The sequence below is a fragment of the Balaenoptera physalus genome (assembly GCF_965194825.1).
Source record: "Balaenoptera physalus genome assembly, chromosome: 3".
Taxonomy (NCBI): domain Eukaryota; kingdom Metazoa; phylum Chordata; class Mammalia; order Artiodactyla; family Balaenopteridae; genus Balaenoptera; species Balaenoptera physalus.
Window position 1 is genome coordinate 168,909,641 of NC_138890.1, and position 23,259 is coordinate 168,932,899.

General features: G+C 44.0%; 2 protein-coding genes across 5 annotated transcripts in view; both read right to left on the bottom strand.

The window, feature by feature from the left end:
* ROPN1L (rhophilin associated tail protein 1 like) overlaps window positions 1-17,741 on the bottom strand; it is a 29,180-nt gene extending 11,439 nt beyond the window's left edge. For 2 of the 3 annotated variants that reach the window (XM_082458366.1, XM_082458367.1), the window contains exons 1-4: window positions 13,094-17,741; window positions 12,610-12,784; window positions 8,802-8,925; window positions 7,441-7,602 (exon numbers count right to left, since the gene is read on the bottom strand). In XM_082458366.1, the coding sequence (XP_082314492.1) occupies window positions 7,441-7,602; window positions 8,802-8,925; window positions 12,610-12,740 (417 nt within the window). In that variant the 5' untranslated portion in view covers window positions 12,741-12,784; window positions 13,094-17,741. Of the gene's footprint in view, window positions 1-7,440; window positions 7,603-8,801; window positions 8,926-12,609; window positions 12,785-13,093 lie in introns of those variants that run through there. The other variant, XM_082458368.1, reaches the window with a different exon arrangement.
* A 128-nt stretch (window positions 17,742-17,869) lies between these two features.
* MARCHF6 (membrane associated ring-CH-type finger 6) overlaps window positions 17,870-23,259 on the bottom strand; it is a 75,930-nt gene continuing 70,540 nt past the window's right edge. For both annotated transcript variants that reach the window (XR_014262569.1, XM_082458357.1), the window contains one exon: window positions 17,870-21,695. Coding sequence is in view for 1 of the 2 variants with exons in the window: in XM_082458357.1 (XP_082314483.1) it covers window positions 21,605-21,695 (91 nt within the window). In the remaining variant the exon portion in view is untranslated. The remainder of the gene's footprint in view (window positions 21,696-23,259) is intronic.

The window sequence follows — 23,259 nt, forward strand, 5'->3', positions numbered from 1 at the left end:
TACTGAGCCTGCACGTCTGGAGCCTGTGCTCCGCAACAAGAGAGGCCGCGATAGTGAGAGACCCGGGCACCGCAATGAAGAGTGGCCCCCGCTCGCCGCAACTGGAGAAAGCCCTCGCACAGAAACGAAAACCCAACACAGCCAAAAATAAAAATAAATAAATAAATAAATTTATTTAAAAAAAAAAAAATCTTCCAACAAACAAAAGCCCAGGGCCAGATGGCCTGACAGGTGAATTCTATCAAACATTTAGAGAAGAGCTAACACCTATCCTTCTCAAAATCTTCCAAAATATAGCAGAGGGAGAGACACTCCCAAACTCATTCTACGAGGCCACCATCACCCTGATACCAAAACCAGACAAAGATATTACAAAAAAAGAAAACCACAGGCCAATATCACTGATGAACATAGACGCAAAAATCCTCAACAAAATACTAGCAAACAGAATCCAGCAGCACATTAAAAGGATCATACACCATGATCAAGTGGCGTTTACCCCAGGAATGCAAGGATTCTTCAGTATATGCAAATCAATCAATGTGATACACCATATTAACAAATTGAAGGATAAAAACCATATGATCATCTCAATAGATGCAGAAAAAGCTTTCAACAAAATTCAACACCCATTTATGATAAAAACTCTCCAGAAAGGAGGCATAGAGGGAACTTACCTCAACATAATAAAGGCCTTTTATAACAAACCCACAGCCAACATCATTCTCAATGGTGAAAAACTGAAACCATTTCCACTAAGATCGGGAACAAGACAAGGTTGCCCACTCTCACCACTATTATTCAACATAGTTTTGGAAGTTTTAGCCACAGCAATCAGAGATGAAAAAGAAATAAAAGGAATCCAAATCAGAAAAGAAGAAGTAAAGCTGTCACTCTTTGCAGATGACTTGATACTATACGTAGAGAACCCTAAAGATGCCACCAGAAAACTACTCGAGCTAATCAATGAATTTGGTAAAGTAGCAGGATACAAAATTAATGCACAGAAATCTCCTGCATTCCTATACACTAATGATGAAAAATCTGAAAGAGAAATTAAGGAAACACTCCCATTTACCACTGCAACAAAAAGAATAAAATACCTAGGCATAAACCTACCTAGGGAGACAAAAGAACTGTATGCAGAAAACTATAAGACACTGATGAAAGAAATTAAAGACAATACAAACAGATGGAGAGATATACCATATTCTTGGATTGGAAGAATCAACATTGTGAAAATGACTCTACTACCCAAAGCAATCTACAGATTCAATGCAATCCCTATCAAACTACCAATGGCATTTTTCACAGAACTAGAACAAAAAATTTCACAATTTGTATGGAAACACAAAAGACCCCAAATAGCCAAAGCAATCTTGAGAAAGAAAAACAGAGCTGGAGGAATCAGGCTCCCTGACTTCAGACTATATTACAAAGCTACAGTAATCAAGACACTATGGTACTGGCACAAAAACAGAAATATAGATCAATGGAGCAGGATAGAAAGCCCAGAGATAAACTCACACACATATGGTCACCTTACCTTTGATAAAGGAGGCAAGAATATACAGTGGAGAAAAGACAGCCTCTTCAATAAGTGGTGCTGGGAAAACCGGACAGCTACATGTAAAAGAATGAAATTAGAACACTCCCTAACACCATATACAAAAATAAACTCAAAATGGATTAAAGACCTAAATGTAAGGCCAGACACTATAAAGCTCTTAGAGGAAAACATAGGCAGAACACTATGACATAAATCACAGCAAGATCCTTTTTGACCCACCTCCTAGAGAAATGGAAATAAAAAGAAAAATAAACAAATGAGACCTAAGGAAACTTAAAAGCTTTTGCACAGCAAAGGAAACCATAAACGAGAGGAAAAGACAACCCTCAGAATGGGAGAAAATATTTGCAAATGAAGCAACTGACAAAGGATTAATCTCTAAAATATACAAGCAGCTCATGAGCTCAATATCAAAAAAACAAACAACCCAATCCAAAAATGGGCAGAAGACCTAAATAGACATTTCTCTAAAGAAGATATACAGATTGCCAACAAACACATGAAAGGACGCTCAACATCACTAATCATTAGAGAAATGCATATCAAAACTACAATGAGGTATCACCTCACACCGGTCGGAATGGCCACATCATCAAAAAATCTACAAACAATAAATGCTGGAGAGAGTGTGGAGAAAAGGGAACCCTCTTGCACTGTTGGTGGGAATGTAAATTGATACAGCCACTATGGAGAACAGTATGGAGGTTCCTTAAAAAACTAAAAATAGAACTGCCATATGACCCAGCAATCCCACTACTGGGCATATACCCTGAGAAAACCATAATTCAAAAAGAGTCATGTACCACAATATTCATTACAGCCCTATTTACAATAGCCAGGACATGGAAGCAACATGAGTGTCCATCGACAGATGAATGGATAAAGAAGATGTGGCACATATATACAATGGAATATTACTCGGCCACAAAAAGAAACAAAATTGGATTATTTGTAGTGAGGTGGATGGATCTAGAGACTGTCATACAGAGTGAAGTAAGTCAGAAAGAGAAAAACAAATACCATATGCTAACACATATATATATGGAATCTGAAAAAAAAATGGTTCTGAAGAACCTAGGGGCAGGACAGGAATAAAGACGCAGACGTAGAGAATGGACTTGAGGACACGGGGAGTGCGAAGGGTAAGCTGGGACGAAATGAGAGAGTGGCATGGACATATATACACTACCAAATGTAAAATAGATAGCTAGTGGGAAGCAGCTGCATAGCACAGGGAGATCAGCTCGGTGCTTTGAGACCACCTTGAGGGGTGGGATAGGGAGGGTGGGATAGGGAGGGTGGGAGGGAGACGCAAGAGGGAGGGGACATGGGGATATATGTATATGTATAGCTGATTCACTTTGTTATACAGCAGAAACTAACACACCATTGTAAAGCAATTATACTCCAATGAAGATGTAAAAAAAACCAAAGAATAAAATGCCTGTGACCCTTTTCGTTTCCTTATCCTCGCAGCTTTCCTAATTCACAACGTGGTCCTGGGGCTTATGGCCGGTGAGGGAGGGAGACACACATTCTCCGGTTGGCCGGACATGGTGCTGGAGTGAAGCCAGTCCATCAGGATGAAGGGACGGAGGGGCTACCAGGCCCAGCATCCGCCGACCCCAACCCCCTTCCCCACAGAGGAGACGCTCAGCCTGGGGGGCAGTGAGCCCGGGGGCCCACGATCAGCTGCCTCATCGGCAGAGGCAGTTACTAAACATGCCTGCGGCTGGACGCCTGCACTCACATCAGGGCCACATCTCTGCACTGGCCGCGGGGGTGGGCAGCTCAGAATGGGCTCGAGAGGCCCAGCGGGAACCTGAGTGGGGGGCCCCGGGGAGAGCGGCCGGGAGCGAGCCAGGTGCTGCCTGCAGCACACAGGGCATCTCGATGGGTCACAGACACCAGACCCAACGGGCGGAGTGGACGCCGTGCAGTGGACGGGGCAGCAGGAGTCGCTCCGGCACGTGCAGGCAGAGCGACCGGACTCCAGCTGGGCGCGGGTGCCGGTCTGAGATCTCCAGAGCCGGAGCTGTTGGGAGGCTGACACAAAGATTTTTGGGGTGCGGATCACGTGAGGATATAAAACGGTATCAGTGGGAAGGCCTAGGAGTTGTTACTCTGACGTGGTGTCCCAGCCTGAGGGCGGCGCACTCCCCGGGCGATAGGGGCGTCCTCAGGGGCCCCTCCGTCCCCCGCGTCTACCGGTAGCGGCATCTCCGGAGCCCGTGGTCTGAGTCCGAATCCTGCCCGACCACCTCCACCTGCGGCGCCGAGCCTCTCCCCACAGCTCGCCACCCTGCGATTCGGAGAACAGGACTCTCCTCCAAGGGCCGCTGGGAGGACTAAAGAGAAAACAGACAAAGGGCTCCGAACATTCCCGCACGTGGTGAGAACGCTGGCAACGCTGGCCGTTTCGTAAGCAGTACGTTCCGATGGGAAATTACATGACACGCGCGTATCTCTGCAGCTGTACACACGGAGGGACGCTCTCGTGAATGATGAAGTGCAAAGGCTTTTCAAACCCGAACCAGAGGCAGGTGGGTAGTCTGTCGTTACGGGCTTTGTCAGTCGTGTGTGGGTGCAAGGGGGACTCAGGCCACAACCTTTTTACATTACAAAACAGATCTCCATACTTAAAAAAACAGACGAAAAATGTTGATCCACCTCTTTACCGCTTAGGATCACTGATGGGGCTGCAGAAACCTAAGGTGAAGGTCACAACACAGACTTGTTTCTGCTTCGCCCGGCAAGCACTAGCACCCTGGGAGAGGCGCCCACAGACACGGCCAGCCCCCGACGCTCCCCCACCCCGTTTGAAGCTTCGATGTGAGACCCAGAGCAGCGCTCGGGGCTTCGAGGATGTACCAGACGTCCCTCCACGGGCAGGGGGTGTCGGGATGCTCAGCACTCAGGGCGAGGCCCCCACAAAGCCACACCGACAAACGTTCGTGGAAGGAACGAAGGGCGAACGACGTGTGTGGCTCAGACATCTGGGGTTCCAGTCTTTGCAGAGAACTCGGTTCATCTGAGTAGAGTGGCTCTGAAGACCAACGGAAGAGCCACAAGCCATGAGACGCCGTGGAGTGGACGGGGCAGCAGGAGTCGCGACGACACATCCAGGCACAGCGACCAGAGTCCAATTTCACAGCAATTCTATGTGCGACGAGGTGGACAGCCGTGACCCACGAGAAACTCCTCCTCCTCATCTCGCTTCACTTCTTCATCTGCTCCTTTTCGAAGGTTTTCTTTTTTAAGCATAAAGACAAATGCTAAGATGCCAAACTACATGAAGAAGCGTCTCCCAGAAGTCACGGCACTGTGCTCCAGGGGCATCTCCAAGCTACCCCGCCAATGCGGGCACTCGGTGCATCAACAAAGCAAGTGTCGCCTTGGGCCTGGCTCCTCCTGGCCCCCGTGGACCCAGAGCACGGCTGTTAGCCCTGCACTTGGGGTGGGGGGGCGGTGGGCAGGCCAGGGCAGAGCTGGCACCTCAGGCTGTGAACTTCGCCTGGATATGAAAGTATGAAAGGTTCCCCGCTTTCCACAGTGAGAAGGGGGCCACTGGCACCAGGAGAGAGTCAAAGGCCAACAGCAAAGACTCCCGGCAGAGGTGGCTTACTCAGGGGACAGGGCAGGGCCCCACGCTGGCTGACGGGGATAAGTGACATGTTATAGGAAAAATAGAGAAGGATGTGTGCTGTTTCCCTGTCCCTTCCCCAGTAGTCACTTCAGAAAGGAAGCTCCATCCTTAACAAATGTCTCCATCTAGTGTCACACCCCACACACGGTAAGAGGTCTTATCTTGCAAAACAGGCTTGGTTTGGTTTGAAATCTAGTGGCTGATCCTCCTGATTAGGGAGGTAGAAATTACAAAGATGGATCCCCAAATATGAAATAGTCTAATTTCTCATCATTATAAAAATCTAAATTTCACAACTAAGTTTAGAGGAGCAAACCATAAAATCAAATATTAGTTATTAATTTTATATTATTAAAATCTTGCTTCCAGAGTTCCAGATGAACAAAGCAACAAAAAATTTCCTCCAATAGGGCTTCCCTGGTGGCACAGTGGTTGAGAATCTGCCTGCCAGTGCAGGGGACACGGGTTCGAGCCCTGGTCCAGGAACATCCCACATGCTGCAGAGCAACTAAGCCCGTGCGTCACAACTACTGAGCCCGTGAGCCATAACTACTGAGTCTGCTTGCCACAACTACTGAAGCTCGCACACCTAGAGCCCGTGCTTCACAACAAGAGAAGCCACAGCCATGAGAAGCCCGCGCACCACAAAGAAGAGTAGCCCCCGATTGCTGCAACTAGAGAAAGCCCGCGCACAGCAACGAAGACCAAACTCAGCCAAAAAAAATTAAAAATAAATAAATTTATTTTTTAAAAAAAGTTCCTCCATTAAAACCCAGCTGGGATTCTCCCCGGTGGCCTCTGAGCCTAGAGAAGGGAACTTGGTCTGAGGTGTCCAGCCCAGGGCTGACCGCTCTCTATGGCTGACCAGAAACACCGCCTGTGGGCAGGTACACAGCAAAAGGGAGCGACCAGCCTAACACCCACTTTACTGGGGTTTCAGAGGTTCTTGCTGGGACCATTAACAGAACCAGTAAATTGCACTATATTCACACAGCAGAGGAGATGAATGAACCACAGCGTCTGTAATGATACAGATGAATAAAGAGAAATCTACTTGGGAATGAAAAAAAGTTCCAGAAGATTAGTAACAATTGAAAGTTAAAACCAACTAAAATTAAATGATGTATTTCTTGGGGTCCATATGGGATCAATGGGAAGCGTGAGATCAGGGGAGCTGATGCTTCAGGTGTGGGCGGCAGGGGGACGGGTTGGAGGTTAGTTGCAGGTGGTTAGTTGTGTTAGTGGTCATGCGAGGTAGTGTTACATAAAGTAATTCTTAAAACAGAATTGAGGAGGCTGACGCGTGGACCCGAGATGAGGGCACCCCATGAAGTGAGGACTAAGAGTTAGCCAGTTACGTGCTCTGGGGTCCAAAGACTGAAGGGAGACGGTAGCAAACTTTGCTCGTCTCTGCGGTAAAGGGAGCTAGCTCTCTTTTCTCAACCCCTTTCTTCACAAACTTAGAGTGGTAACTTTCCCTGCACTTGACCCCTGTGTCTCACAGGGTGACTCAAATACTAGGGCTAAAGAGAGATTCTAGACTTCCACTCCCTCCCTACCACACCCGCCTCCCTTAGTTCACAAACTTGAGGAACGTCTGTGTCTTCATTCCTTTTTCTTCTTCGTCTTTTTTTTTTTTTTTTTTTTTTTTTTTGCCGAGCCACCTGGCTTGTGGGATGATCATAGTTCCCCAACCAGGGATCAAACCCATGCACCCTGCAGTGGAAGTGTAGAGTCTTAACCACCGGACCACCAGGGAATTCCCTGTGTCTTCACTCCTAAGTTGTATGAGTTATACTTTTTAACATCAGCAAGGTATCTACAGTATTAGTTACTAATAACAGATTTTAACTAAAATAGAAAATAATTTTATGCCTCTTTGCACAGATGAGGGAAACAGATATTATCATTTACCAAGTGACATGTAGTTTAATAAAAGTCACTGATGCATTCTCTTCTAAAAACTAAACACATTTTAACAGTATCTATATGGTTTGTCTACTGTTAACATCTTTTAAACTGAGGCATTCATAAGTACTTAACTTCTGTAAACTAAAGTAACTATAAGCCTAAAATACAATAAACATCTGAACAAAATTGCCTTTCTAAGACAAGATTACTAAAGTAATGAAAGTGTTCCTTCAGTTACTGAAACACCTAAATTATTTTTAAGCCAGGCCTATGATCACACAGAATTATTAGTATGCTATTTATAGGTACGTACCCCACCAAGCATGCTGCATCCAAGCGCTAAAAATTTTATCCCCTCGATTTTGTTTTCGCAAGGATCCAACTGCAAGAGAGCTCTGAATTTTTCTACTGGCAGGCACAGATTTTTCCATTTCTGCTCAAGATCTGCTAATTCCACATATTCCTTGTGGCTACACTGTTTAGAAAACACAGCATGACACAATCTACGTAAGTTTAAAAGCCCCAAGAAGTAATATAACGCTGTTGAAGACTTAAACAGAGCACCCATTCCCTTTCAAAGATGAACTCTGAATTCACTGCACCATTAGCCCTGGGGAGGGGAGGGGCGGGGATGTGTGTGTCTGGGGACAGGGGCTGCACAGGCAGAGAAGGGGGCTGGGAACTAGAGACTGGCAACAAGTTACTTCTCAAGAGAAAAAAGGACTGGGAAACAAACATGGCATAATGTTATGACTTAATAAAATGGGTACACAGACATGGAGTGCATGATTCTCTACTGTCTGCCTGAAATACTTCACAATACAAATAAAACTTCAATAAATCAAATAAAATCCAACCCTGAAACATGCTAACAGTTAAATGGGGTAAATCTCAACACTGAAAATAAATTTATTCCTTCTACTTTTAGACAACTTTATGAAAATTGGTAACTCCTGTGATCTGCTAGCAATATTCTGCGTGAAAGAGGTTTGAGCAAATTTAGCGTGTCTTTTCCCAAACTACCCCTTGCCGTGGTTATTTGTTTTCCCTTAAACTAGACATGGGAAAATCTAGAAAAACTAAAATGGGAAAATCTCGTCTCCAGAAGTCACCGCACCCCGAACAGGAACACAGGACTTCGAGATGTATAATGGGGACGAGTCGCTTTAAAACTCAGGGTTATACCACTGATGTTGTTTTTAGCAACACAGCCAATCATTCAGATAAAATACACTTTCTATGAACTTTCCAAGTGAGATGGTGGGTCTCAAGGGCTCTCAGGAGGGCTGGAAGGCAGACGCCCGAGGGCAATCTGTCTTTCAGATGAAGAAGGTGGCGGATTATCACGTTAGCATAGTTTTTATAAACACATATTTCAAGAAGGATCTTTGCAACTCCCATGTCTAAAATTTCGTATTTTCAGATCTTTTTTTTTAGTCTAGCAGCCTCCTGCATCTTAATTCGGTATTTAAAAAGAAATTATATTTCTATATAATCATGAATAGCTATCTTGGGTTCTTTAAACCAGAGAAAGGCCCTGAATCCAAGATTCCTTCTTGGAATAAACCTTGAAGGTTTACTGCAGGGAAGGCAGGGCTTGCATGGACGATCGTGGAGCTTTCTGCGGCGCTTTATCTATCTCAAGTTCAGCTGACTGATAGCAAACTCTTATACCTGCTTGTGCAAAACTTTAAGGAGTCCTTGAGTCAGGCCTGTGTCTGTTTTCTGAGTGGCCATGGGCATTTCGATTCTGTCTTTTACAGGAAGTGGGTCTCCTCTTGACAAAGCTGAAAAATACCTAAGACGACAGACATCTCTGAAGGCTCATCAGCACACAGCCAGCCCCTGAATTCATGCCCTTCTGTCAATGAACCCAGAGGGCGACAGTGATGAGGGAGGACAGAGCTGGGTCCCCTGGCCCAGCTCCTGTCCCGGCCCCAACACTCAGCTCTCCGACGTCACCTCCACCCGTGCCTCAGTTTCTCTGTCTGCACAGCGTGGACAATGGCAGCCCCGGTCTCAGGGCCCCGCCCCCGGCGCTCCTGGGGCTCCCGTAACAGGTGCTACACTTATTCAGCGAACACCATCAGAGTCCTGAGACTGCCGGAGGAGGTGGAAGTCAGGGCCCCGCATGACCCGAGTGCAAGGTCATGGTCCGTCATGCCACTTTGACAGTTGGGGGGCTTGGCCCTGCTTTTTGAGGGGCTTGATTTCAAGCATCTCTGCGCCTATTCAGCTCTAAGGCGCCCGGAGGAGGGAAATCACTGTTTGGCTAAGTTAGGTGCCAACCTCCCTCTACCCTTCACTTTTCCTGTCTGGTTTTTTTTGTTTGTTTTGTTTTTTAGTATTTTCTCCCTTAATTGTTCCTTTCTGGGACACGGATATTACTGCTTAAATTGGGAATAATCTGGGGCACAGAGACAGTTTGGGGCAACAAGTCAGGAGGGGGTGTACACCTGGGCTCTGGCTGGAGGGGGGCAGGATGCCAGGTAGGGTCCTTCTGCGAAACTCACTCCCCTTGGGCACGTGTCAGCCGGGGCCGGCGGCTGAAGCCACATCATTTGCTGCCCCCATGACTTTACCTCCATCAAAGAAATGACATATCCAGGAAAACAAAACACTAAATCATCCAAGGCCACAGGTAATAATTTAAAAGATATGAGTAATGATGGTTACCAAAGGGGAAATGGGGGGGGGAGATAAACTAGGAGCTTGGGATGAACATACACACTACTCTATGTAAAACAGATAACCAACAAGGACCTACTGTAGAGCACAGGGAACTCTGCTCAATATTCTGTAATAACCTATATGGGTAAAGAATCTGAAAAAGAATGCATACATGTATATGTAGAACTGAATCACTTTGCTGTACAGCAGAAACTAACACAACACTGTAAATCAGTTCTACTCCAATAAAATTTTTTAAAAAGATATGAGTAAATAGAAACATCTCTGATGTAACAAAATGTAGATAAATAGGTATTTGTTAGGCTAACAGAAATTTTATATCTCATCCCCTTCTTCTCTCTCCACACCTCAAATTCGACTTTGTTTTCATGCTTTTAGGACAAGTCCAGTCATATTTCGTGAATTTAATAGTCTGAGAGAAAGCTACAAGGCAGGCAGTTAGACAAACATGGACCTGAAGACCTAAAGGGCCAGGCTGCGGGGGGTGCTTCACTTTGCCATGTTGTTCCTAATCAGGGTTTTCAACAATTTCGCGGACTTTACTCCTCGTCACCCGTCAAGCCAATCACCAGGCTTGGCCCAGCCTCTAGAGCAGCGCCCCCTCCCCAGGAAGGCACTGGCAGCATCTGGAGGCACTCCTGTTGCCACAAGCTGGGGCGGATGGTGCTTGCGGCACCTGGTGGGTGCAGGCCAGCAGGCCGCTAAGGAGGCTCTAATCCACAGGACAGCCCCAAACCCCCCAAAGAGCTGTCGCTCCAAAGCAGCAATAGAGCCGAGGCGGAGGAAGCCTGCCTGAGTGGCCAGGCCAACTTGTGTCACATGCCCTTGAGTATAAGGCGCACGTGAGCCCAAGCCTTCAGGACTCAATGACATAATTATGTACAGCCAATTAGCCGCTGCATCGTGGCAGAGGCTGGGGGTGAGGCTCGTTTGAGAAGAACCCTCCCCTGAATGCCTGCTGGAACCTTCCACAGCAGTCACTTCCAGATGCACCCTGGCTTTCTGCTTTGCTTTCCGCTGCTTTTCCCTTCCTGTCGTGGCCCTCGTGTTATATGCTGTTTCCTCTTCTGCCTTGTCTTAACACCAATCGCTACAAAATCTTTCAAAGACCAATTCACCCTCTTCTGAATGACATCTCTCCCTAACAGATTCTGTTCTGAGAGAGTTGGGACACATGGCTAATGCTTGCTTTTTCTCCTAAACTCCAAAACTGCCCTTAAGAGAAATTAGCTGCATGGAACATTCAGAAATTTCTTGATTAAGCCTTTTAAATTAAAGTGAAGCTTAAAATAGTTGTCTCTATAGTGTTACCAAATATAATGTTCCAAGAAAAAAAAAAGATTAAATCTTGGAATGTTTGATAGAGAACAAATAAACTCTTATGAATCAGTTATATCTCTTATTTAGGCTTGAATAATGGTTAATACTAGAGGCCACAATTTTGGACAAGAACCTTGAGAGAGTCTTTCAGAAGCAATAGACAGAAGCATTTGTCAGAAGGCAAAGTGCTGGATTAACCAGTAGCCTCTTGTGGTAGGTGCAATAAGGGCCCCAAAGATATCCTGGTCCTAATCCTGGAAGCTGTGGATCTTCTTTTACACGGTAACAGGGAGTTTGCAGATGTGAGTGAGGATTTTGAGATGGGAAAATCATCCTGGATTATCTGGATGGTTCCTAAATGCAATCACAAGTGTCCCTAGAAGAGGGAGGCAGAGGTAGATGTGAGGATGCCACAGTACTGGCGATGGAGGTATGCCATGAGCCAAACAATGCAAGGAATGCAGCTCTAGAAGCTGGAAAAGGCAAGGGGAGGGATCAGACTCTCCCTAGAGCCTCCAGAGAGAGCAAAGTCCCACCAGTATCTTGACTGTAGCCTGGGGAAACTGATTTTGGACTTTTGGCTTCCAGAACTGTAAGAGAATAAACGTTTCTTGTTTTAAGCCAACATGTTTGGTGATTATCTGTTAACAGCAGTCATAGGAAACTAATTCACTTTGATCATACAGTTTAGGGAAGGTCAGCAAAATTTGACACACTAGTTACTAAAAAAAATTAAGTTAAATTTATACTGATTCTTGGGACCACAAAATTGAGTTTCCGAGTCTGAATCTGTTTACTGAAAAAGGACAAAGAGCTTTCCTATGAAATCAACAGGGTTTATTTTAATGGTTCTAAGGTCTGTTGAGTTGTGACTTTTAAAGTATTAATGTCTGTTCCTGGAAATGGTTAGAATGTTTGCTGCAAGAAACTGCAAAGGCTCATGTGTTGTGAACTAAGCTGGGCAGAGTTTAACCTTATAGCAGCCTTGGGATGGTTACCCCAACATGAACCGGTCCTTCTGGTTCCAATAAACTCAACAGGTACCTAATCCTGGAGGATTCTCTGAAGACAAGGAACATAATCATAAGATTCCTCCTTGTAAAAAATCATTTCACAAATAAAGAAACTGTGATAGTTTGACTTTATAACACAATGCAGAAACTTTTACCCAGGGTAACTGCTTTATAAATTTTAGTCTACCTGCATAAATACCACTCTCCAACAATGGAGCTGTCATTGCTTTGTAGATAAATGAGCATTTTGCAGTAATTTCTGGTCTCGTGGTCAATAAGCCATGATGTTTCCTAGATAGATACTTCGGTGTAGATACCACCAATGCTAAAGTGAAAGTCTTGCCGGTACCCTGAGTGTCCCGAGCGTTGGACCACTGGTCCAGGAAGGAGGGTTCACTAGGCACGACTGGGCACGGGGACGGGCCGGCTCTCCCAGGCGCTGGCCCTGGGGCGCTTACCCCGCGGACCACTGCAGCACGTCGGCGGGCTGGGTGCGGATCGCAGCCTTGGTGAACTGCTTCAGGATGTCCGGAAGTTCCGGGGGAATGTGGATCTGCTGCGCGCAGAACATGGTGTCGGGAAGCGGCATCGCTCTCCGCAGACCAGGACCAAGCTGGGAAGAATCAAGGTGTGCTGCGGAGCGAGAAAGGGCGGGTTGGGCAGCCTGGGGCGCGGGGGAGACGCGGCGGCCACGGGGCTCAGGGGCCGGGGTCCCGGGTCCCGAGTTTGGAGCCTGGCCGGGGACAGGGGTCTGGGGCGGGACCGAGGTCCGGGATCCCGAACCAGGTCGGGGTTCCGGGTTTAAACGGGGCCAGGCCGGGCCGCCCGCCTTTCCCCGGGTTTGGGGTGGGGCCGGGGCCAGGGCCCGGCCGGAAGCTTAGGTTTGGGGTTGGCCCGAGAGGCCGGCTTCGTGAGGCGCGGATGGCCGACGAGGGCTCTTACCCGCTCCTCCTCGGGCTCCTCGGAAAATGAGGACCGACCGCCAGTTCTAGCAACGGCCGCGACCCGGCAACTAGCGCGCAAGCCGCCGCTACTGCTTCGCGGCGGTATCCAGGCAACCGAGACAAGCGCGGGCCCCGCCCCTCTGGCGTCGCGCACGCGCACAGGCCCCGAGCCGAAGCCGGCCTCTGGACGGTGCTGGAGGAGGCGGCCGAACGCGCCTGAGCAGTGTGGCTTCGGCGCCCCCTTTGCATTAACAGATAGCTCACAGCTGCACGAGCGGAACATTTCCGTTAGGAAAGGGCCTTTTGATCGACTGCCAAATGTGAGCGGCGAATTCACAAAGGACCCCCCCCCCTTTCCTTTGCACGGCCTCCGTGAAGCTCTGGAACGAGATGCCTCGTGTCCCCCAAGGTAGGAAGCCGTTAAAGTCCTGGAGGCTGGTCTGCGCGCAGCACGGGCCTCCCTGAAGGAATCTGGGCCCTGCCTTCCCAGACTGCTTCCTTCATCCTGCACACGCCCCTGTCCGTCTGTCCTAGGCGTGTCTGACCTCGACGCCTTCGCACGCGCTGCTCCCGTGGCCCAATCGGCACCACTTAGTGAACTCATTCTTCAGTTGGCAGTTCAAAAGCCACTTAAGAGTTTAGACAGTGGGCAGTTTCCAGCTAAAAGAAGATTCTGTTTAACTTGTTTTCCAAAGTAAGATAGGACGGTTGAGCCAATCTAATTGGGTCTAGGAGAAAATAAGCTACCTTTTCCGATACAATAGTTTTGGGTCCAAGGGTAGGAGAAACTGTTCCATTCTGGTGGATGCTGACCAGGGCAGCGTACGTGTGAATCCTACCTAGTTGAGGGGTCTCCTGGCTGGCTGCTGCAGCTGCCCTTCACACTCACACTGAATGAAACAGGCCCTGAGACCCACCTCCCCTTGCTCACCTCTAGACACGAAGGTGAAGTACTAGAATGAGCTGTCTCCAGGAGGGGCCAGTGACAAGCCCTCCTTCCTTCCCTAGAGGTATCAAGCCCCAAACACAACTTCTCTAGTGGGCAACTTGCCTACCAAATGAAGACACACACGTTTCCAAATTAACAGCATTAGCAAAACTGAAAATGGGCACTATTTAATGTTGATGACGATATGGGAAAACGAGGAATCTCATACACTGATGAGAGGAGTGTTAATTATTACATTTGGGGGCAATTTGGCACTTTAAATATGTTTGATGATTTAGCAGTCTTACTTCTAGGAATTTATCCTACAGAAATACTAGTAAAGTAATATGGACAAAAATGTTTACTATAGCATGTAATAAAATGGGTTAACCAATTGCCTTTCAGAAAACTTTAATCATAATCTTATCCACACAATGGAATACAATACAGCTAAAAGTTTTAAATGGGATAGCTACTTATGTACTGACATAAAAAGATGCTCAGAAATATAAAGTCAAAGAAGCCCCCTGCAGAGCAGCCCAGGGCACGTACCACCCGTGTTGATAAGAGCATCAGTGAACGAATGCTTATGCAGAGCACAGTCTGGACGCAAACACCAAGCTGACAGTGCTCACCTCTGGTGGATGGCTTTCAGGTTTTATTTTAACCATATATACATTATTTTGATTCTGATTCATTCATTTACTTACCCAACAATATTTATAGAACGCCCAATATGTCCCAGGACTGTTTTGGAATACAGTAGTAATCCCCAAATCGTTTTTTTTTTTTTTTCAATCTCTGGAGCTTACATTCAAGTGAAGGAAAAACATGCAAATATAAACAAGAAAGGTAAACTGTACAGTACGTTAATATGAAAGAGAAAAATATAGCAGGAGACAGGAATGCCCAAGTAGCTACAATTTCAGATAAGCCTCCCTAAGAAAGACATTTTAGTATAGAAACGAGGAGGCTGGGGAGAGCTTGGAGGAAGAATATTAAGGCATGGCAAACAGCATATGCAAAGGCCCTGAGGTTTGACCTGTTGTGGAAAAGGGGAGGCTGCCTGGAGCACAATAAACACAGGGGGTGATGGGGCAGACGGTGTGAACTTGTGAAAAGTTCTGTTCTGATTGCTTCTATCTTCTAAGTGAAATAGGAATAAAAATCATCAGCCAAAAGTCAGGAAGGTGGAGAAGGTGGCACTTTGAGGAAGAGAAGGTGTGAAACGGTCAGTTAAAGACAATGTATGGACATATTACTTTTTAAAATTGAGGTGTAATTAACATTCAGTAAATTGCACAAATTTAAACTGTACAGTTTGGTAAACCCTGACACTTCAAACCAGAGCTCCATCAAGATAGTGAACACATCCGTCACACACATGCGTCCTCCCCGCCCCGTCTCTTCACATGCCTGTGAAATCCCCCCACGTCCCTCCTTGCCAACCCCTACCCGCACTGATATGCTTTCTAGATTGCTGTAGGTTACTTTGTATTTTCTAGAATTCTATATAAATGAAAAGCACACAGTACACTTTCAGTTTACTTCCACTCAGCATCATTTTGAGATTTGTCCAAGCTGTATATACGGATAGTGAATTGCTTTCTGTTGCTGAGCAGTATCTCATTATATGGATAATCATTTATCCATTCATCAGTTGACGGGCACGAGGATTGTTTCCAGCTTTGGGTTAGTACAAATAAAGCTACTATGAACAAGCACGTGTTTAAGTCTTCATACGGACTTACACGTTTTCTTTCGGTAAAGAACTAGGAGTGGTAAGCAAACAGATTTTAACCTTTTAAGAACTGCCCAGCTGTTTCCCAAAGTAGTTGTACCATTTTACATTCCCTCCAGCGGGGGATGCGAGTTCCAGTTCCTCCACATCCTCACCACCACGTGCTATGGTATTTTTAGTTTTAGCCATTCTAATGGGTATGAACGGGTATCTCATTGTGGTTTTAATTTGCATTTTACTTATGGCTAATTCTGTTGACCATCTTCTCATGCAATTTGCCATATATATATATAATATATATATATATATATATATATATATATATATATATCCTCTTCAGTGAAGTATGTTAAATATTTTGCCCATTTTTAAAATGGGCAAATAGGTTTTCTCACTACTGAGTTTAGAGACTTTTTAATTCCGAATGCATTTTCTTTATCAGAAATGTTTTGTAAATATTTTCTGCAACTCCATGGCTTGTCTTTTTTGCTCTCTAAACATTGTATTTCAAAGAGCAGACGGTCTCAATTTTGATAAAGCCCAATTCATCAAAATTTTCTTCTATGGATTGTGCTTTTGGGGTTATAACCCAAGGTTGAGTATTTTCCCCTTTTTTTCTTCTAGAAGTTATATAGTTTGCGGTTTTAACATTTAGGACTGTAATCCATGAGTTAATTTTTACAACTGCTGAGATACGGATCAGTTTTTAATCTTGTATCTGGAGGTCCAATTACTCCAGCACTATTTGACTTTTGCACCTTTGTCAAAAAGCAGCCATCTCTATATGTGTAGGTCTATTTCTGGACTCTCTATTCTGCTCCGTCACACCTTTGGATTTGTGCAGCTAGCAGAAGGGACTGCTCCATTTAAGCAAAGAAAGGAGTGAATGAGTGGGGTTCTCGGGTATGAAGCTTCTCGTCCTAGAGAAAAGTTACTGAACAAACATGGAGGAGCAGAAAGACATGGCACTGTTATATATGTAAAGGAAGAAATTTCAAAAAGATGATTTGACAGCGTAAAGTGGGTTACTGCTGTTGACATACGGACAGTTGTAGTGCCGTGTGGGACTAAGCAGAAGTAGACTGCAAGAGGGTGAAAGAGGAACTGTGGTGTGGGTGTGTGGGAGGGGTGCCTGGATACACAGGACTTGAGCACCACCAGGTCATCACAGACTCGCCCAAAGTGGGTCCTTTCTCTGTGTTCCTTGTGGCATTTTACTTATACCTACAGTGGAAGCTTTTGCTCATTTTTCTGTTCTTTTCCATTCCACCTGGGCTCCCTGAAGGCAAACCCCATACCTCATTCTACTACAGTACCAAGTACAGTGCTGGAAACAAAAGAGACACCAAGAAAAATGAGGGTGGGGCTGGGGGGAAATCACCTCCTCAGACCCTCATTTCACTCGTGATGTTGGCTCTGTTCCCAACAAGAGTGGCTGCAAACTGCACGGTGGGAGGAGGGAATTCATGGCCACTTTCTGAGATTCACCGTACAATTTCCTTTGCTATGAAGTTCAACTTCACAGGTTACACATGCCCTATGGATCAAATAGCATTTCACCTACCACCACTGCATTTGAAATAAATAAAAATGCACTTGATTTTTAAAAAATCACAGAAAAAGCTTTGAACCTATAAACAAAAATTAGAAACAAAAGGATCTCTTCACAAAGGGCACTTTAAAAACCTCAAGCAATCCTTTCCTTCTTCTCTGATACATATGATCAGTATGTGAAGTGGACTTTTACTCTATCCAAATCTCCATCTAAAAGACAACCTGGTGAAACTTTATGCTCAGATCTTGCAGTGGAGGCGCAGAGCTGGGTGGCATACTGCCTGTGGCAAAAGAAGGGCTTCGCTCTTCCCAGTGAGGATGGGCTGTAACCACGATGGAGGGAGAGAGGGGGAAGGTGCGTCTTCTGCAACTATACTTTCAAGTTCCTACTTAGAATGGAGGGGCTATAATCATATGTAACTTGAGTTTTTTCTTCCATAATTATTATACTTTTAACAATCTGGATTATCTGCCTATGCCAACTAATAATGCACATTTCATAATTCTGAAGCAATCTTGCAACAAAGCAAAAATAAACAAACCAAAAAAACTAGGCTACAACTAACGTTTTTATTCAATTTTTCTCTCAACTCAGAAGGCAACAACCAACCACATAAAAAAGGGAGCACTTTAGAATATATACACATAAAGTTGGTCTGGGGATCTAAGGTGTTTAATAGAAAACTAACATCCCAACTAAGTAAATGTTCTATTTATTGAGCTTCTACAACAGTCATTTCTAGGCCTTATGGTCATTACATTTTCATTTAAGGTACTATATTAATTTCATGACTACAAAATGAGGCACTCATACAAAATAGATGGGAATGAAAACAGATGTATCCTGTCTTATCTTTATGTTGTATTAAATGCCAAAGATATTGTTGGGGATTACCTGAAAGAAGCCCTTACTCGTGATGGCTGTTTTATTGATTAAAAAAATGACACAGGGCAGTAATGGACTGAAAGGAAAACATCTGATTGAGGGGCACGTTAATTAAGTAGATACAAGGAAGTTAGAGCATCTCCACAAGTGAGGCTTCCAGTAATACCTTTGTGGTAAGACATTTGTTTTCTTTTTGATGGCAACTGATAGGTAACATTCTAAAGGAGTATTTTAAACATAATCATTTAATTTTACAATATAAAAAACTTAGTAAGTAGAGAGCTTAAAATACTCAATCCTGAAAATCAGAGTAAGCAGCTCACTTGCAACGTTTAAAAAAGTGCCAGTGTTCTTATACTGGTGCAACATTCTTCAGAGTGAGTGAGTGGGTGAGTTGAGTGTGTGTGTGTGTGTGTGTGTGTGTCCAAACGCAATACAATGTAGAAATGTCTAGTGCTTCACTGTTTTGTCTTAAAAGTCATCAATTCAACCTAAATTCAAGAATTACACTTTAATAGTAGCATTTTGCCAATACAGAAAGGACATATCATCTAAGATAAATCATTTGAGAAAAAGTTCTTCTCTATTACTTGAATAAGGGAAAGAAAAAACACAAGACAAGAATCCACAGTAATAACAGTTATATTAAATGTTGAAATAAAAATTACTTTTCATTTACATCTGGAATTGAGATGTCCAATCTCCACTGTTTCTCCAAAGAACAGGAAAAAAAAAATCACCTAAAAACATGGAGCTTCTTTAAGGCTAGCTATACACAAACTTCACATTGGCATTTTTCTTCAGTTTTCATCTCAACTATTAGCACTTAATAGTTTAAAAATCAAACAGAATTTGCTAATAATGAACAACTGCATACTTCATACTATGACCATTTGATAACTGGTCATGTAAAACTAACCCCAAATGTTGATTTGTCTTCAATTTATAAATAGTAAAAATAAAGCAAAAAGGTCTTCTTTCCTAATTACCTTCCTTGAAGACAGTCTTAGCCCAATGTAAAATGAAGCAAAACTACACTATTATTTTTTTTTAATTCTACATGAAGAAGGGCAGCAATACTAGCACTTTCTGAACTAGAAGTTTTAAATATTTATAAGACTGTTGGTTAATAATAAAATCTTGATGCTACCCAAGTAAATAGTATGCCAGCAAATGCTTTCCTTATGAAAGTATTCACCTTATTGAAAAAAACAGGACAAAGCACAACTGAAAAACCAGGGGAAATCCTTAAGTAAGACAAGATAAAGTTATCTGCCAGTGAAATGGAGGGCAACTTTTTGGCCATTTATACATACATATATATATATATATATATATATATATATATATATATATATATATATATACACACACACATATATATATATATACACACACACACACACGTATATTATATGTTGTTTTTTGTTTTGTTTTTTTTTACAAAATATCTGATAAGGTTCACTTAAAATTTTGTAGAGTAACAATTTTTAATCTTTTGTGATATCTGCCTAGATCTCTTTCTGGTAAAACAGATAAATGTGTTCCAGTAATTTTATATCAAGATCTACAAATTCTCTGAAAAATTAAAAAAGAAACTTAAATTAACACGATCAAGTTATATGCCCAATTTCATAAATTATTTTTCTCCCAAAGAGAACAATTGATATAGACATACACCATGACAGGTGGCATTATGTTTAAAATGCTAATTTTTACAGTAGGACTAAATTTCTAAGTAAAGGTAGGGCTAGCAAAGACCTTATTTCAAATATGAGAAAGGGCTACTACAAAGTGCCAAAAACTGTAACACTGAATCCTATGTCGAGCTTTTTTTTTTTTGATACTGATGTTTTAAAGTACTTACTTACCACTTCAGGAAAAATTGTTGAAATATAAAACAACCAGAACGTGTTGCTTTTGATTTTGGTAACTTATGTTTGGCTGACTCTCATATTTTAAAAATCCTCAGATTTAAGCCTATGGGTTTTAATACTATATGGAAATTCTTTTATGGTTTCTTAAGATCTATGCTGTCCATTTTCTCTGAGAACTAAGTTATCATTCAAAAACAAACACTACCCTTACAATATACCATCACCATTAAACACTTGGATCACGTTGCCCAACCATTCTATTTCTCTAAACTTCTAACTTGAAGCTTTGGTTATAAAAGAAAACCAAGTTTCTAAGTGTTCTGCTTTCTGAGATTTTACAGCATGTTTCCAATGAAATACATTCTGTACTCCTATGTTAAAAGGCCAGCTCAGCCAGCTTCCTTCTGGTGAAATAAAATCAAGTTGGTTTTATTTATAGTTTTATTCTGTAAACAAAAAGCTTTGGAAACTCTGGAGAAATGCACTGCCCCTAATCCTCACCCAATGATGCACTAACCAGCAGGACCAGGGGTTCTAACCCGTCTTCTCTAATGCTGTCAATCTAAGACCACAAACCCCATCTACATTTGACAAACATTTCAGTATGTCCTTATTCCAGGAAGATGCAGTATCACTGGTGATGTTATTCTCTAAGATTTATGATCTTGCATGACTTTTGGCCACTGCTGACGAAAAGACAGCTGTGTGTGGGAAAAGGGGGCTGGAGGAAAAATCTTCTTTTGGACTTTTTCTTTTCTCTAAGTATAGACATGCCCCTAACAAGCACAAAAACCCAACTCCCAATGCTGATCACTAGGAATATTAAATTATCAAAATTAAAAATAATTTCCTCACCTAGCACAAGATACTATACAATATTACAAACACAGACACATGAAAAAAAATCAAGCAGTAGAAAATGTACAACAGCTTTGGTGTTATACAAAATAACTTCCAAAAACGATTGACAGTGAAGCAAAAGTTCATGTTTTCTTACAACAGACACTCCACTGTTGATTTCTACTTGTTTCCTTTTATGTTCTTGGTAAGGTCTGAACAGCCAAGACAGAATGTACAGTTCACTTAATAAGAACTGCTAGGAACACCAGGACATTGCATTCCAAAAGACGTCATTAAAAAGTCTTGCCTCTGCACTATGGCTCTGTGGCACATTTCTTGTCAGGATCACAGCAGGTCCAAAATAAAGTGACAACTAGATTTAATAAATTAATATACATTTTGTTTGAAGATGTACAATGCACATTCTGTTTAATCCAAGGTTTCAGGGTATCCAGGAGCTTCTATTTACACATACACAGACCTCAGACAGCAATGGTGTCAGAAGATGCAGGAAGGGCAGCAGAGCCTCGCACTGCTGCTTGCTGAATGCTGAAAACCCAAGTCAAACACCCTTAACTTAAAAACAACGCTGAGAGATCACTGGGAAAAATCTCCAAAGAGAGAAGTCCACAAAAAAGGACACGTAAAGGCAGGGGAAGGTCAAGGTAGTTGAGACAACCACTTTATTCTTGGGACGACTGTGGAGGCGGTGGCGATGTGCCTTGTTTGCCAGATTTCCGTTCATAGTTCACGAGGCGTTGGCCCACAAGGTACCTAGGTTGTTAAAAACAGGGTGGTTACTCTCTTATGTGATCTTACTTACTGAAACATTCATCCTTAGAGCAGCCAGTGATACATTTTTAAAAATGTAAATCAGATCACTTCACTCCCACTTAAAACCCTTCAATAGTTAGGTAGGTAGAACGGGAGTCTAGAATGAATACCGGCAAACAGCACAAAAGCAGGCATCTCATAGCAAAGGTATGGGTTTATGGGAAGACATGAGAGCAGCACAGGTCAGAAGGCCTCAGATGCTGTGCAGTGGAGTACAGGCTCTGGTCCACAGGTGAGGGGCCCTCATAAACTGACTCTTGGAGGCCAGAGGTAGTAAGGTAGAGTAAACTTATTCAGGGGATTTATCTGTTATGGATCATATTTTACAAATCAGGTAAGTGGACAGATCTGAAGAAATGGACTGGAAATATGATAATCAGAAAGCTGGGTAGGGAGGAGAGTAAAACCTGAAAAGCTCTAGTTTTAAAGAAAAGGAGAAATCAAAGGACAAAGATTTCAAGGAGGTCAAAGGGAGATGGCACAGAAATGACTGTATGCAAGTGACTGACAGAAGGTAGGAGGTTATGGTCCAAGAAAGAGTATTAAGTGTTCCTAACCTATGAGAGGTGATGGTAAAGGGAGCAGGACTGCAGAAACGGAGACAGAAGTGCCTGTGGATGGGACGACAGGGCGGGAGGTCCTCCACCAGAACACGGCGTCCCCGTGACGCCAGCAGGAGCTGGGGGAGCAGCAGTGCTGGGCCGCGCTGACCATGAGGGAAGGGCCCGGAGGCTGACCCGGGGGAACAGTGGGCGACGACGCTGCCGGCAACAAGCTGCGGGGGGCGGGGGCGGTGTGGGCGACGGTTTCAAGCGGGCACGGGGACCCACTTGGGGCAGCAGTGCAGACCAAGACGTGCCCAGCAGGACTTTACACATCTGAGTAAGAGGAGGAGAGTGAGGCCAGCATGTGACAGGGCTGCCAGGGAGCTGGGGTCTCTGAGGCCCAGTTTGCTCTTCAATAAAATGAGAACAACAGTCCTATGATTGCTGTAAGAAACAGAAAGCAGGCAAAAGCCTCGGTAACAAAGGCCTGGCATGTGTGGAGGGCTCCGTGTGGCAACTTTTATTTTTCACCGTGATTTCCTCCACCCTAACTTCCATCTATCACTTTTCTGTCGACATACAGGTCTCATGAGGTACTCTGGCAGTTTACGCCAAGTAGCTTAACATTTCACTTCTTAAAACATTCCACTAACCCTACTGCTTCTTCATCACGAGCTCTCAGTTTCATCCCTTGTCTTTCTGTCTTCCTGATTCTCTTCCTGAAGTTAATCATTCCTTATCCCACTGTCCCCCAACCAACCGGTGTTTTTTCAACTTGTGAGGATTCTGTAAACGCTTTGAACAATGACAACTGAGCAATATCTGACATGATAGTACACATGGCACTACCTGACACACACATAATCACAAACCACATCAAGATATCAAACACAGAGAGAAAAGCAAGGTAAACTTGCCCCAGACCGAAAAGTAACTCAGGGGCAGAAAAACGAGACTCT